At 55.7% G+C, this 15513-nt stretch overlaps 1 protein-coding gene across 4 annotated transcripts in view; it reads left to right on the forward strand.

Annotated features, from left to right (window-relative positions):
- FGD3 (FYVE, RhoGEF and PH domain containing 3) overlaps positions 1–15513 on the forward strand; it is a 70244-nt gene that overhangs the window by 51483 nt on the left and 3248 nt on the right. For 3 of the 4 annotated variants that reach the window (XM_032268510.1, XM_032268509.1, XM_032268511.1), the window contains exons 11-15: positions 792–822; positions 1276–1383; positions 3263–3325; positions 10917–11039; positions 14683–14823. In XM_032268510.1, the coding sequence (XP_032124401.1) occupies positions 792–822; positions 1276–1383; positions 3263–3325; positions 10917–11039; positions 14683–14823 (466 nt within the window). The remainder of the gene's footprint in view (positions 1–791; positions 823–1275; positions 1384–3262; positions 3326–10916; positions 11040–14682; positions 14824–15513) is intronic. The other variant, XM_032268512.1, reaches the window with a different exon arrangement.

Below are 15513 nucleotides of genomic sequence, written 5' to 3' on the forward strand. Positions count from 1 at the left end.
TGTCACCAGGCTGGAGTGGAGTGGTGCAATCTCAGCTCACTGCAACCTCCACCTCCCAGATTCCAGCAATTCTCCTGCCTCAGCCTCCCAAGTAGCTGGGACTACTGGCACGCAACACCATACCCGGCTATTTTTTTGTATTTTTAGTACAGATGGGGTTTCACCATGTTGGCCAGGATAATCTCGAATTCCTGGCCTTGTGTGATCCGCCCACCTAGGCCTCCCAAAGTGCTGAGATTACAGGCATGAGCCACTGCACCGGGCCAGCAACGTAATTTTCCATTGTGATCGTTAACTAGTTCCTGCTGACAAGGACCTGTGCTACCATCACAAGTGGTGCTGCAAGCACTGTCCTTGTTCTTAGGCATTTCTATTGTGTGTAATTATAGCTGTGAGATAGATTGCTGATGTAGAATTGCTGGTCGCAGGGTAGTGCATCTGTTTGAAATACTGCTGGCTGTTGCCACGTTACCCTTTAAGGTGGTGTCAGGCTGTGCTCTGACTGGCCATACGTGGGAGTTCTGGTCTCCCACGCTCCACCAACAGTGGGATCTTCATAACGACCCATTCATGGTCCAAGGAGGCATTGATGTACAGCCACTGCAGAGAGCTCTGCGTGGCTCACCTGACCCCACCAGGCGACGAGTGTTTTGGGGCCCTTGGGGTCAATCTTCCAATCCGTTGACAAGCCAGTGTGTGGCTCAGGGGTGTGCTGCAGGGCTGAGAAAGGGCTGCTCATTTAGAGTCAGTATCCAAGACTGGATTAATACAAGACTGTTTTGGTTTTATAGGACAGAGGAAGAGAAGAAAGAATGGATTCAGGTGAAGCTTCTAAAGTTGTAAAGTAACCAAATGACCAAGTGATTGAGCAGTAAGGCCATTCATTTTGGGGCAGAGGGTGGGGGCCCTGGCCTCCGGGACTGCCGGCCCTGTGCCCTACCCCACAGGGATGCAGTGAACACACTGTGCCTTCATGAGCACCTTCAGATGCCACAAGCCTTTCAACCCATTGATTTGTTTGAGGCCCCCAAAGAAACACGAATGGGCCTGGTGGAGTCACAGGCCAGGTTCTCCGCTCGGGGTGGATCTCCTCAATCTGGACATCTCCAAGGGGGGCCCGCATCATTGGTAGGGGGAAGGGAGATGGCCAGTAGGCTGGGCATTGTTCTGGGAACGCCAGGGCGCGTCCTCGGGACAGAGGCAGGTGCGTCTCTCCTGCGGGCAGCGTCCTCCCACACCCCTTGATGGTCCTTGCTGTTGTGTTGCTGTGTCCAGATCCTCCAGGCCACCATCGAGAAGCACAAGCAGAACAGCGAGACCTTCAAGGCTTTCGGTGGTACCTTCAGCCAGGATGAGGACCCCAGCCTCTCTCCAGAGGCACCTGTGAGTCAGTGGCCTGGGGCTCAGTGGGACCATCAGGGGACCGGCTGCCTGCTGGGAGCAAAAGGCCCTGCTCTCTCGGGGGGCAGCTTGGTCCCCAGGCTTTCCTCCTGCTGCACCGGGGACCAGGACAGCAGGCGCTCCTTTGAGTTAAAAGAAAAAACTTCAGACAAATTAAATTTAACAATTTAATTGAGCGAACAACTATTTGTGGATGAAACAGCACCCCCACTCCCTCTGCTTCCCAGTAACCCCTGAATCCAGAATAGATCCAGAGAGCCCCCTGTGCTGCTTCCTGGTCGGAGAAGATTCATGGATAGAAAAGGGAAACTGAGGCACAGAAACAGCTGGATTGGTTATAGCTCCACGTTTGCTGTATTTGAACATGGTTTGAACAGTTGGCCATCTTTCCATGGCAACTTCAGGCTGAACTTAATTTCACCCCACCTATCCTCCACTAAAGGCCCACTGCAGCCTGCTGCGCCCCAGGCCCATGGTCAGTGCCCAGGTGGGCGGGAAAGCAGGATGCGGGCGTGGAGGAAGCGCTCCTGCATGACCTGTTTGGTTGTCTAGTGCCTTCTGCACAGCATCCTCCACACCAAGGGCTGTTACATCATCCCCGTGGAAACTGAGTCTCGGAGAAGCTTGGTGACATGCCCAGGCCATGGGTGGTGGAACCAGCATCACAGGGCCGTGGTGCACTGCCTGCACACCACTCTGTCTGGCCCAGCACGGCCCATGACTGCAGACCCCTTTCTGCGGTTGTGTTTTCTCCCCAGTGCCCCCGTGCCCTGGGAGATGGTGGCTCAGAGCCCGCTGGGGGAAGCAGTGAGAGCATCTCACTCCCCATCCGATGCAGAACTGCCCCAAGGGGGATTTCATGTGGAGACTTGAGCTGGGCAAGAGGCAGGACTACAGGGTCCTTGGCAAGAGGCCTGGCCAGGGAGTCAGGGCTGCAGCCTCCGGGCCCAGCCCCTCTTCCCTGGCACTTCCCTGGAGTCAGGGAGAGAGGATTGGGTGAGGAGCCCAATCTCTGCCCACTGCAAGGAAGGCCCTGGAGCTGCTGGCTCTGGACAAGGCATAGGTGTTGGGGAGGTACCCAGGAGAGACCATGCTCTGAGCCCTGTGCCAGGCCCTCCGCTCCAGCCTTCACGGGGGCACCAGGCATGACTTAGAGTGAGGGTGCCCCAACTCTCACCACCTGGCCCTGACCCCACAGGCCTGAATCCCAACTCCAGGCTGGCTCTGCCCTCCCTGCCAGCTCCAGGGGCCTGCCTGGCACAGCCCACCTCCCCCATACCCACTTCATATTTGCATCAGGTCCACTAGGTTTTTTCTGCTTTCTGCACTTACTTTGTAAGAACTTTGCACCATCCAGTAAGGAAGATTCTGGGACTGCCTTGAGTGGAGGTGACCTGGGAACATGAGCTACTGAGCTGAGCCTGGCTGTCCTCAAAGCTGGCCAAGCCCTTTCTGTCCAGAGGCTGAACCCAGAGCCTCACTCTGCTGAGAAAGTGGGGGGCTGCAGAGCGTCCCCATAAGGATCCGTGGAGGATGAGAAATAACACAAAGGGGCCCTCCTCACCCACTGGGTGACTTGGTGTGAATTAGAGCTCCTGATCAGGGCGGGCCATAGGGAGACGTCACCCACTAGCCACCTACCACACTGGGAGATGCCCCTTCTAGGAGAGGCCTCTAGCTCAGGCAGCCCCAGGGAGGGAACAGCTTCCCCAGAGACATAGCCAATCCTAGGCCTGGAAATTCCTCTCCTGAGCCTGCCCTCAACACATAGAGGTGCTGGGGGCTTCAGGAACAGTACCCCCACTGTACAGGGTTACGTGGCCCTGGAATCGCCTCTTACTCGACCTCTGTTTCCTTCCAGATCACGAGCACCAGCCCTGTGGAGCCCGTGATGACCACTGAAGGCAGCGGGGCTGTGGCAGGGGTGAGTGACCCGTGCTCAGCAGTCAGCAGGGGTGAAGGGCGGCGGGGGGTCGGACCAGGGTGACCTGTAGGGAAGATGGAAAGGGAGGGTCAGACTGGGTCCTCCTGGAGGCCGAGGGCTGAGGGGCCAGCCTGCCCTGCTCACTGTGACTGGGGGCCTGATTGTGCGGAGGTGAAGCTGTGTCTGAGACCAGGTGCTGGTGACTGCATGGTCACTGCAGGGGACTCTGTAAGGCAGGCACGTGGGGGCCTGTCAGTGTGGGGATGTCCATTACCTGGTAGGAGGTGGTCACACAGCTGTGCACACATGTGAGAATCCTCTGAGCTTTAAGTGAACATTTATGCTCTTCACATGTGTGAATCATCCCATAAAGCGTGCATTAACAGCACAAGGACCATTAGGCGGCTCGGTAATGCAGAAGACCGCTTAGTCCTTCGCCCCAAGCTGCGGCCAGGGAGGCCTGGGTCTCCCTGCCTCGCCCCATCTGTGTTCTTATGTGCCTTACGGCAGCCAGCACGCAAGGGTGCTGCTCTGGGCCAGGCAGGCTGTGTCCATGCGCCCGCCTGCCAGGGACATGCTGTGGGAACTGGGATGAGGCCCGCCTCTCTCCGTTTAATCTGGGAAGTTAAAGAGGATGAGGGCTGAGAGCATCTGTACCTGGAGCCGCCCTCCTTGCCCAGGCCTGGCACTTGCCAACGCTGATAGCAACGTCACCCTGGAGCACCCCAGTGTGGCTGCTGCACCCAAAAGTGGGAAGGCGGTTCTCCAGGTGCCTCGCCGCACCCGTGCTGTGCGGGCTCAGGAATGACGTGGCCCCAGATGGCTGCCCCAGCCCCACCCCAGACGGGTCTGTCCAGGTGGGCTGGCTGCTAGCCGGCCCCTCCCATGACCCGAGCTTTACCAGGTCCCACCCATCATGATCTGGGCTGGCCAGGCCTTGGGAAACCAGGAAGAAACTGAGGAGACCTTGGGATGGATGTAGCGCCTCAGGGGCAGGATGGAGTGCGGAGGCGTGGGGGGACTTCCAAATACATCCCAACGGGCAAGAGGAGAGACCCCGGATTGGCGAAGCACAGCAACCTGGCCTCTGCAGAGCAGACAGGCACCCTGAAGGGACATCTTATTATTATTATTTGAGATGGAATTTCACTCTTGTTGCTCAGGTTGGGGTACAATAGCACGATCTTGGCTCACCACAACTTCTGCCTCCCAGGTTCAAGTGATTCTCCTACCTCCGCCTCCCGAGTATCTGGGATTATAGGCATATGCTACCACGCCTGGCTAATTTTTTTTTGTATTTTTAGTAGAAACAAGGTTTCTCCATATTGGTCAGGCTGGTCTTGAACTCCTGACCTCGGGTGATCCGCCCAAAGTGCTGGGATTACAAGCATGAGCCAACACGCCCAGCCAGGACATCTTATTAACACTGAAATGAGAAATCTGACATGGGGCAGGCATCCTGGGGGAAGTGGTCCCCTGGCTGCCTAGGAGAGAATCTCCTCTCTCTCGTCTCTTCTGTCTGACCTCACCTGGCTTTCTGGCCATCCTCCTCTGGGATGCCCTGGGCTCCCCTTGCCCTGCAAGGCCCCAGGGCCTTGACACCTGCTATTTGCTCTGTCCAAGTTTATAAAGCCCCGTAGCCTGTCTCGGGGGCCCCTGATAAAAATGTCTCAATGACGGGAATCCGCCCATCAGCAACTTTTTGTATTGCCAAACTGTAAGTGTGAGGCTGGCTGCGCTCCAGATCCACAGAGCTCTTCAGTCCCCTTTCTGGAGCATTTAGGAAAGTTAGGAAAAGCAATGTGTACTCAGGCTATGAGTGCAGCCACACAAGTGTGAGCTGCCCACAGCAGGCACAATCGAAGGGCCCCGGTGGGGACGGGACAGCCCACACCCGTGTGTTAGGCACTGCCTGATCAGCCCCGCCTCCCACAGCCAGGGCAGGCATCCCCAACAGTCTCCATGGTGATGCCCTGGCACGGAGCGCTGCCTCCCACCTGCACAGCTCACATAAGGAGTGAACTGGGCTGGCCTCTGCCCAATGACCCTCCATGTCCAGCCCTGGGCCCTGGGCCAGGCCTGTGGCGGCATCCATGATCACCGTCCCGCTGCAGAGGCATCAAGGCTCAGTGAGAGCCACCCATCCTTTGTGAGTGCATCTGTCCCAGGTGTGAGTCCACAGGCCCTGGAGAGGCAACTTCAGTGCCTGGGGGAGGCAGGGAAGCAGAAGTGGGTAGAGGCCACGTCTAGAGGGAGGCCCTGGGTGGGCAGGACCTGGGCTGGTTGTAGGAACAGCAGGATCCCAGGCCTCGCTGAAGGGATCGCTCTTCTCAGGGGCATCTGAGTGTGGGACAGGGTCCCAGGAAGGCTAACCCTGGGTTGGTGCTTAGACAGGAGAGTGTTCTAGCTGGAAGAACCTGCAAGGCCATGGTTTAAAATGTTGTAACCTGCGGAAAGTCACAGCTTGGAGGTGGCCTTGGAGCAGGGCTTTGAGCCAGTGCCTCCTCTCCAGCCTCACTTGGCTCTGGGCAGAGAGATCAGAGAAGCTGCCAGGCACTGCCAGCCACACAGGTGCTGCCCCTATTGGCCACCTGCCTCCTTCACAGGAGAGAAGGTAACAGGGGCTCAGGGCCTGCCGGGCCAGGCCGTGGCCAGCAGACCCGCTGTGCCTTAATGGGTGCGCCCAGCTGGGTGGACAGTGCCGCCTGCCCCATTCCCTTTACTTCCTCAGCCTCCCCAGGTTCTGCAGCAGCCCGGAGAAGCCTGGCACTCAGGGTCACAATTCCAGTTCCAGTCTCTCGTCTCTGTCCCTTTACCCACACCGAGCCAGGGCAGGGCCCACGACAGACCACCAAACAACAGCACGGCTCCAGCGCAGGGCCTCCCTGCGCCCAGTGGATGTGGCCTGGCTGCCCTGTGTTCCTCACTGTGTCCCCCTGTGAGCAAAAGAGTTGAGACATGGTGGGAGCTGTCAAGCTCCGTGTCTGTGTTGAGCTGCATGGGGCGAATGGGGTGTGGCGAACATGATACTCTGCGCGTTTGCCAAAGCACTCAAAAGCAAGTCAATTCTCATATCGGCAACAGTGATTTTGGCTACAGTATACCAAACTTAAACTTACTTCCTGAGCCTCAATTTCTTCAGTCTATTTCCTGTAAGCCCCTTTCCTAAGAGAAGCTACACCCAAGCCAGGAAGTTTTGTAAGAGGCCTTGCAGAATTCAAGCATTGAGTTGCTCTTAACAGAAACACAAAACGTCAGAGTCCAAAAGGTCTCTTAGGGCCTCAGACCCACCGTGGGTGACACGTGGACCCCTCCAAGGTCCCAGCGAGGCATCTAAGGGCACCCTTGACAGGGCAGTGCCAGGGCTCTTCCCAGGCACTGCCCCTCCCCACAATGCTGGAGCTGCCCCTCCTGGGACGAGGCCCTGCCCTGTGTCCACCCTCGGGCTCCAGAGCAGGGCAGTCAGCAAGGAGTGGAGGCGTCAGCCCAGCCACCGCCCTCCTGTTGGAACAGCCCCAGGGAGTGCCTGTGCCCCACCGCCAGCGCCCCCTGCTGGGTCATTTCTAGCATCTGATGAAACTGACTCGGTTTCATCAGGGCCACTGACTGGGCTTTAATTCTGTGTGACCCAGCTGTGCCCCCAGTTCCTGGAGGGGACACCTCCATTGGCCCTTGGTGGAGACCACTCTCTGGGTCAATACTGGTATGTTTTGGGCACTTAGGAGGATTAAGTCCCTCGGTCAGAAACTGAGAAAGCCACAGTTCTCCATGTTCCTGGAGAGACTTGGGCCCAGCTTTTCTGATACGCCGACGTCCGCAACGAAAACCTGAGCTCCCTTCTTTGGGCCCACCTGCATGGCCGCTTCGTCCACACAGGGGTGTGTGCATGGCCATGGCCGAGAGACCGTCCCTGGCAAGAGGCCCCTCAGCCACTGGCTCATGCCTACAAATTCAGCCGCACCTTGATGCTGGGAACTGGAGGGTTGACCTCGGTGGGCCGCGGGCCTCAGCTCCGTGGGAGCTGGTGCAGGGTCAGGACCCACCCCAGGTGCTCAGCTCAGCTCCGTAGCTGGGAAGATTTGGCAGATAAAGGAAGCCAGTGGGACTCCCGGCGCTGCCCCAGCCGTGGGCCACACTTGCTGCTTCCAGAATTGTCCTCTGTTCCTTCACTGGGACGTGGTCCCCTTGGTCCTCAGAGGCCAAGCTCTGGCTGTGCACCCAGCCCTGAGGCAACGTGCTCTCCCACATGGCTGTTCTTTGCTCTTCCAGGCCCCCGCTGCCCCCGACCCATGGGCACGTCCTGTGCTATTCTTAGCTGCAATGCAGTGCTACCCCTGGGTGCTGTGGTAGGGGTCCGCCTTCCAGGGTCCCCAAGAGCAGGCAGTTGTGGGCTGAAGTGCACATCGGGACCGCTGTTCCATCCATCTCTCCCACATTCCAGCCTCTCCAGGTGCTCACCTGGAGAACAGTTTTTTGCTGCGAGGTCTGTGATGCCCATTCCCCACCTAGTGTGCTTAGAGTCCCCACTGTGGTCTTAAGTATGAGAGAAACTGCAGAGGGAGCCCAGGCCGCCTCACACCTGTGTCTTTGGAGCCAGGCCCATTCGACAGAGGTGCTGGGGTCTGCGGCACAGCAAGTGAGCATCCCTGTTACCCTCAAAGGAGCCAGCCCTGCCTTTGGGCTCCTGTGCCAAGCACTGGTGGGCACTGGTGGGCACTGGTGGGACCTGCAGGTGGGCCACTGAAGGGAGACCACAGACCAAGCCACACAGCTGGAAGTGCCGGCCAGAATTTGCACGGGGGCACTGGTATGAGTTTGTTGGGGCTGCCAGGACAAAATACCACCTGGAGGCTGAAGTTTGAGATCAGAGCGTGGGCAGGGTTGGTTTCTCCTGAAGCCTCTCCTTGGCTTGGAGATGGCAGTTGCCTCCCTATGTCCACACACGGTCTTCCCTCTATGTCTCCGTGTCCTCATCTTCTCTTATAAAGACACCACTAAGAGTGAATTGGCCCAGCCTAAGACCTCATTTTAACTTAATGTCGCTTTAAACGCCCTGTCTCCAAATACAGTCACATTCAGAGATTTTGGGAATTAAATTTTCAACATGTGAATTTGCGGGGGGACACAGTTCAGCCCATCCCAGCCTCCAATGCTTATGCCCAGTCTGAGCCACCCCTCTCTGGCTCCCTCATCCTCAACCAGTTAAGTTCGCCCTTTTCTTTTTGTTATTATTATTAGTTTTTGAGTTGGGATCTCCCTGTGTTGCCCAGGCTGGAGTGCAGTGGTGGGGTCACAACTCACTACAGCTTCAACCTTCTAGGCTCAAGCGATCCTCCCACCTAAGCCCCTGAAACGTGGGACGACAGGCACGTGCCACCACATTGGCTAATTTTTTGAATTTTTGTACAGACGTGGTCTCATGTTGCCCAGACTGGTCTCAAGCTCCTGCCCTCAACCCTCCCGCCTCAGCCTCCCAAAGTGCTGGGATTACAGACGCGAGCCATCGCGCCTGGCCCTCTTTCTCCTTAAACATGAAGAGTTTATGTCAAACGTTTTTAGCGTATGTTGTTTAGCGTTTTCCTGCGGTGATTTTGGACCCACACAAGTGGGGATAACTGCAGTGAGCCTCCCTCCTCAGCTCCAGAAACCTCAGCCTGGTGCTGTTCTGGCGACCCCTTGGCCCCCCAGCCCTGCCACACACACATGATTCTGCTCTCTGTAATATTTTAAAGTACATCCAGACCTCTCTTATTTATTCTGCTCCGCCATACTAATGGTAAGCTTATTTTAGGTAGTTTTCTTTGTTTTCTTACTTTTTTTCTGCGATGAAGTCTCCTCTTTTGCCAGGCTAGAGTACAATAGCACAATCTCGGCTCACTGCAACCTCTGCCTCCTGGGTTCAAGTGATTCTTTTGCCTCAGCCTCCCAAGTAGCTGGGATTATAGGCATGTGTCAACACGCCCAGCTAATTTTTGTATTTTTAGTAGAGATGGGGTTTCACCATGTTGGCCAGGCTGGTCTCAAACTCCTGACCTTGTGATCTGCCTGCCTCAGCCTCCCAAAGTGCTGGGATTACAGGCGTGAGCCACCATGCCCAGCCAGTAGTTTTCTTTTAAACAGAATAACAGCAACTCCAGGCTTCAGTTCCCTGACTGCGCACTGGAGAGGTGGAGATAAACGTTTCTAGCCGCAGCTCCAGCTCTGACACCCGGGGGAACTCATACTCATCTTTGCCTTTTTCTAAAGTCTTCTTAACGGGGTCTTCTGTTCCATGGCAGAGTGTCTCCAGGGAGGCGCTTCCTCCCCAGAGAGGAAATGCTGGATGCCAGCCAAGCTTCAAAAGCCCAGGAAGTCATTTTATCAAATGATGGGGCCTTTCCAGGAGTTGTAGGCCATTGTAACATGAAGGGGTAATTAGCAGCTTGCCGAACGTAGTCAAGGTTTTCTGTACCGTGGTGAGGCTTAGGGCCCAGGAAGCAGTCACTCAGCCCTTTTTACAGGTAAGGAAACTGAGGCTCAGGGAGGAGAGGTGATGGCCATCCAGGGTCTCATGACTGACAGCAGGCAGCAGCCTGGGGTTTGTCCACCTTGCACTGTTCATAATCAGACAGGGAAGCCAGGGCTCAGCTGGGCGGCCCCAGGCTAGACCTTCTCCTGCCTCCACACCCCCTCCTCTGTAGGCAGTTCAGGCAGCAACAGGAGACGCAGGGGAGTACAGCCCCTGCTCCTGGTCTCTGCTCTTCATGACGTCCTCACATGTCCTCCCAGATTTACTTATTTATTGTTTTCTTGAGACAGAGCCTTGCTCTGTCACCCAGGCTGGAGTGCAGTGGTGTGATCTCGACTCACCGCCTCCCGGATTGAAGTGATTCTTCTGCCTCAGCCTCACGAGTAGTTGGGATTACAGGCACCTGCCACCACGCCCAGCTATTTTTTGTATTTTTTTTAAGTAGAAATGGGGTTTCACCATGTTGGCCAGGCTGGTCTACTCCTGACCTCGAGTGATCCACCTGCCTCAGCCTCCCAGAGTGCCAGGATTGCAGGCATAAGCCACCGCACCTGGCCTCCCCCAGATGTTGCCATGCCGTCTGCACACGCAGGCATGTGGGTGCACACCTATATTCATCCATGTGGCGTGCTGACAGGGTATGCGCCCCCAGTGCCCAGCACAGAGCAGGTGCGTGGCCACGTGGTCCGGGTCGCAGGCAGGGATGCCCCCTCCCCAGGGCTGAAGGCCGTGGCCGTGCTGCCTCCCGCCCATCCTAGTAAGTGCCGTGTTCCTCCAGCTGTGGCTCCTTTCAGTAGTTTTTCAGATGCATCAGAAACAGTCATTGGACAAGTTGTTCCAAACATGAAGATCTTGATCCACTTACAATCTTTACTTGGTGCAGTGGGCATGGGCAGCCGCTGGGGGCTGAGGTGGGAAGAGACGCGGCGGACTTGGCTCTTCACTTCATCGCCTTTTGCATGTTTTGCTTTTTGCCTCGAGCCTGTGTTGCTTCTATAGCCACGAGAGCTGCCCCTCCACCACCGTATGGGGCAGGGTGCACACATGACTCGGAAGTGACGGCACCTGTTTGCCTCCTTGCAGCTCGAGCCGAGAAAACTATCCTGTAAGACCAGACGTGACAAGGAGAAGCAGGGCTGTAAGAGCTGCGGTGAGACCTTCAACTCCATCACCAAGAGGAGGCATCACTGCAAGCTGTGCGGGGCGGTGAGTCCTGGGAGAGAGGAACAGGGACAGGGGCCACCCTGCTCTGACAGCAGCTGAGTCCTCACCAGCAGCACACCAACCCTGCAGAAGGGCTTCCAGATCATGGCTCATGGATGTGGATGCCCTTGAGTGCAAAACTGTCCTGTCCAAAGTAGAATCTAATCACTTTTCTCTGGTCAGCTCTGGTGCTTAACAAACACTCACTGTGATTGAAAAAGTGCTAGATTTGGAACCACAGAACCCCTAGCTGGGTGACCTTGAGAACAAGGAGATGATACTGCTCGTTCCTTGCAAGGAGTATTGGAGGCGGGTGAAGTGTGGCTGTGCTGGGAGCTCCTACTGCTGGCCTTTGCCCCAGCACTCCAGTGGTGCTGAAGGCCTGCTGGGTCCGTGTGATGAGGCAGTGCCTCCGACTGGTGGCCCAAGTGCACACATCTCCATTCCCCTCACTCCAAAGCCTTTCCTCCTGAGAATGGAGAACATTCAATGCTTAATATTGAATGTAAAAGTATCCCTGAGGAAGGAACTGATAAATAAGTATCTTTAGGTTGAGATTAAAGTTGAATCTGTGTTAGCAAGTGGATCTCAGCACAGAATGCTTTGGAGGTATTTTTCCAAAGGGTGCCAGCAACCTGTGCCTGGAGTGGTTGGTGTTACTTGTCACACCTTTGTGACATGGCGGGGAGCAGCAAGGGGAGAGGAATAAGTGCATGAGTCTTGGAAGGATAGATGATGGATGGATGGGTGGGTAGAAGGATGGATGAGTGGATGGAGAGGTGGGTGAGTAGATAGGTAGACGGATGCACGGATGGATGGATGGATGGATGGATGGGGAGATGGATGGATGGATGGGTGGGGAGTGGATGAATGGATGAGGAGATGGATGGATGAATGAGTGAATGCATGAGATGGATGGTTGGATGGGGAGATGGATGGATGGATGGGGAGATGGATGGATGGATGGGGAGATGGATGGATGGATGGATGGATGGATGGTGGGGAGTGGATGAATGGATGAGGAGATGGATGGAGGGATGAATGGGGAGATGGATGGATGGATGGAGGGGAGATGGATGGATGGATGGTGTGGAGTGGACGAATGGATGAGGAGGAGATGGATGGATGGATGAGTGAATGGATGAGGAGATGGATGGATAGATGGATAGGTGGGTAGTTAAATGGCATATGGAAGTATGAATGGAAGTGGATATATAGGAAGTATAGAGGGATGACTGCAGAATGGATGGATGGATGAATAGATGAATAGTTTGATGGCATACAGAAGTACGGATGGATGAGTGGATGAAGGATAAATGGTGGAGGATGGATAAATGAATGGGTGGATGGATGGATGAATAGATAACTGGATAATGAATGGGTGGATGGATGGGTGGGTGGGTGGATGAATGGATGATGGATGGATGGATGGATGGATGGATGATGGATGGATGAATGGATGGGCAGCCAAGTGGAAAATGTGATCTGTACCTGTTAAAGAATTCTCGGCCAGGTGTGGTGGCTCACGCCTGTAACCCCAGCACTTCAGGAGACCGAGCTGGGCGGATCATGAGGTCAGGAATTCAAGACCATCCTGGCCAACATGGTGAAACCCCATCTCTACTAAAAATACAAAAAATTAGCTGGGTGTGGTGGTGCACACCTGTAATCCCAGCTACTTGGGAGGCTGAGGCAGAAGAATTGCTTGAACATGGGAGGTGGAGATTGCAGTGAGCCAAGATTGCGCCACTGCACTTCAGCCTGGTGACAAATCAAGACTCTGTCTCCAAAAAAAAAAAAAAAAAAAAGAATTCTCATTTTGGGGCTCATACTGTGCTTTAGAATTGAGGGATTTAACTCAAACCAGGTTTCCCCATCAGTCCTGATGGGACTCTGTTGCTTTAAGAGCCATCCTCAGAATACATGTCCAGGCCCCTGCTCCAGGCTTCAGGCTTCGTGACTACTCAAGATCAGAAGCTGTGGCTTCTGTTAACCTTCCTTGGAGCGAGCATCCTCAGGGCCAACCTGGACTTCCCTGCACAGCAGAGGTGGCGTGGTGCCCCCAGTGACGTCACTGCAACTCCGTGCCAGCCTGCTGGTGCTCAGCTTGGTTTTCATTGCCTTGCTTTGCCCAGTATTCCTGCTTCCTCATAGAAGAAGTGATTGAGAAAAGAAAAATTCCAAAAATAAAATTCCCATAAAAGTAGGACTCCAGAGGCCAGGAGTGGTGGCTCACGCCTATAATCCCAGCACTTTGGGAGGCCGAGGTGCGTGGATCACCAGGTCAAGAGATCGAGGCCATCCTGGTCAATATGGTAAAACTCCATCTCTACTGAAAATACAAAAATTAGCTGGATATGGTGGCGCGTGCCTGTAATCCCAGCTACTCAGGAGGCTGAGGCAGGAGAATTGCTTGAACCCAGGAGGCGGAGGTTGCGGTGAGCCGAGATCGCGCCTTTGCACTCCAGCCTGGGCAACAAGAGTGAAACTCCATCTCAAAAAAAAAAAAAAAAAAAGTAGGACTCCAGAAGAGGGTGCCTTCCGTCTACTTAAAGAGAACACTCTCCCCTTTGCTGTGGCTCCTGAGGCCTTCGATATGAGCCTCAGTGTTTGAGCGCCACAGTCCCTTAGCAGCCAGTGCCCGCAGGGTTAGGTTCAAGCTAGACTTTCCCAAGGTTTGAACAAAGACCTCCAAGTCCTCTGCAGCATTCAGTATGCGGGGCAGGAGGGAACAGGGAAGCAGATGTGCAAGTGGGTGTGGGTGGCCCTGAGACAGCAGGAGCCTCTGTGTGCTGGGAAAAGGGTCCAGCAGAGGGGGGAGACCGAGGCAGAGAGAGGACCACCAATGGGATGCAATTGGAAGGACCAGAGGACGGGTCCACGGGGGTCTGCTGGGAGTGTCCAAGGTAGGAAGAGCTCTGGAAAAGTCACTGAGGAGCACTCCTTGGCTAAATTCCCATGCTCCCCTGTGCATCTCCGTCACATTCCACTGCACAGATAGACCATGACGACTTCCTCATCCATTCGTCTGCGGATGGACACGGGTTGCCTCCAGCTTTGGGCTGTTGTGAATAATGCTGTGGACATAAACGTACGAACATCCCTTCAGAGTCTCCTTTCAGTTGTTTTGGGTGCATACCCAGAGCGGAACTGTTGCACCCTATGGTAACGCTGTGCTTAAACGTTCTGAGGACCCGCCATACTGCTTCCAGCAGAGGCTGCACCAGATGCTTCCCACCAACAGTGCAAGGATTCCAGCTTCTCCACATCAGTCCAACACTGTTTTCTTCTTGTCATTGTTGTTTGGAAAATAGTCATGCTCAGGGGTGACAGGAGGTTTCTGGTTATGATTTGCATTTCCCTGATGACCGCTGATGGGGCGTCTTCCCGTGTGCTTGGTGGCTTCTCCCATTCTTCCTCCGGTGCACGCAGACTCCTGGACTCTGGACCCTCTAGGCCAGGAGGGCGCTTACCAGATGCCCAGCAAGGCCAGCCTTGCTCTCTGCCCTCAGACAGGGAGAAGCCCATTCCCCTCCAGGCACTGTGTTAAGTCTCCTCCTCCTGCCCTCTCCACCTCTCCTCTGGCCTCTTCCTGGATAGTCCTCTGTCCAGGGCACTGGGGTCACAGGTGCTGTCTGTTTGGCAGGTCATCTGTGGGAAATGCTCCGAGTTCAAAGCCGACAACAGCCGGCAGAGCCGCGTCTGCAGAGAGTGTTTCCTGACACAGCCAGTGGCCCCCGAGAGCCCCAGCCCCGAGGCTCTGGCCGAGCCCAAGCAGAGCACAGAGGTGAGTGCTCCCAGCTCCTGCTCCCCTCCTGGCGGCGTGGCAGAGCCTCCAGACACCTGCTTCTGTGCCCCAGCAGCTCCCGTGCCTCTGCTCCCAGAGTGTCCCTGGGACCAGGACAGATGTGGGTGTGTCTCAGTGGGGCCCCCAGGCTGGGAACAGTGCAGAGTGGCCATAGGTGAACTCCGAAGATCCTGTGTGTGCACACTGGCTTCTTAGGACCAGCCATTTGCACCCAGGAGTTAGATGGGAACAAGTGTCATTCCTGGTCACCTGATTGGAGGGCATGGATTAGAGCTGCCCTCAAGTCCAGGCTTTGAGGCTCACCTGAGAGGAAACTCTGCCCTCCTCTCGGCCTGACTCACCTCCAGCTTCAAAGGGTGAGCAGGGCCCTGGAGGCAGGCGCCCCTCCTTTTCCTCCCTCCTTCTTCTCTCCCTCCTCCCCCTCTCCCTCCTCTTCTTCCCTTTCCCTCCTCCTCCTCCTCCCTCTTCCCCCCTCCCCTTCTCCTCCTCCTCCCCTTCTCCTCCTCCTCCCTTTCTCCCCCTCCTCCCCTTTTCCCCCTCCTCCCCCTCCTCGTCTCCCCGCCTCTGCCTCCTCCCCCTCCCCCTTCTTCCCCCCTCCCCCACCTCCCCTTCTCCTCCTCCCCCCCTTCTCCTCCTCCTCCCCTTCTCCTCCTCCTCCCCTTCTCCTCT

Source organism: Sapajus apella, unplaced genomic scaffold, assembly GCF_009761245.1.
Source record: "Sapajus apella isolate SASKATOON/1434 unplaced genomic scaffold, GSC_monkey_1.0 scaffold182, whole genome shotgun sequence".
Taxonomy (NCBI): domain Eukaryota; kingdom Metazoa; phylum Chordata; class Mammalia; order Primates; family Cebidae; genus Sapajus; species Sapajus apella.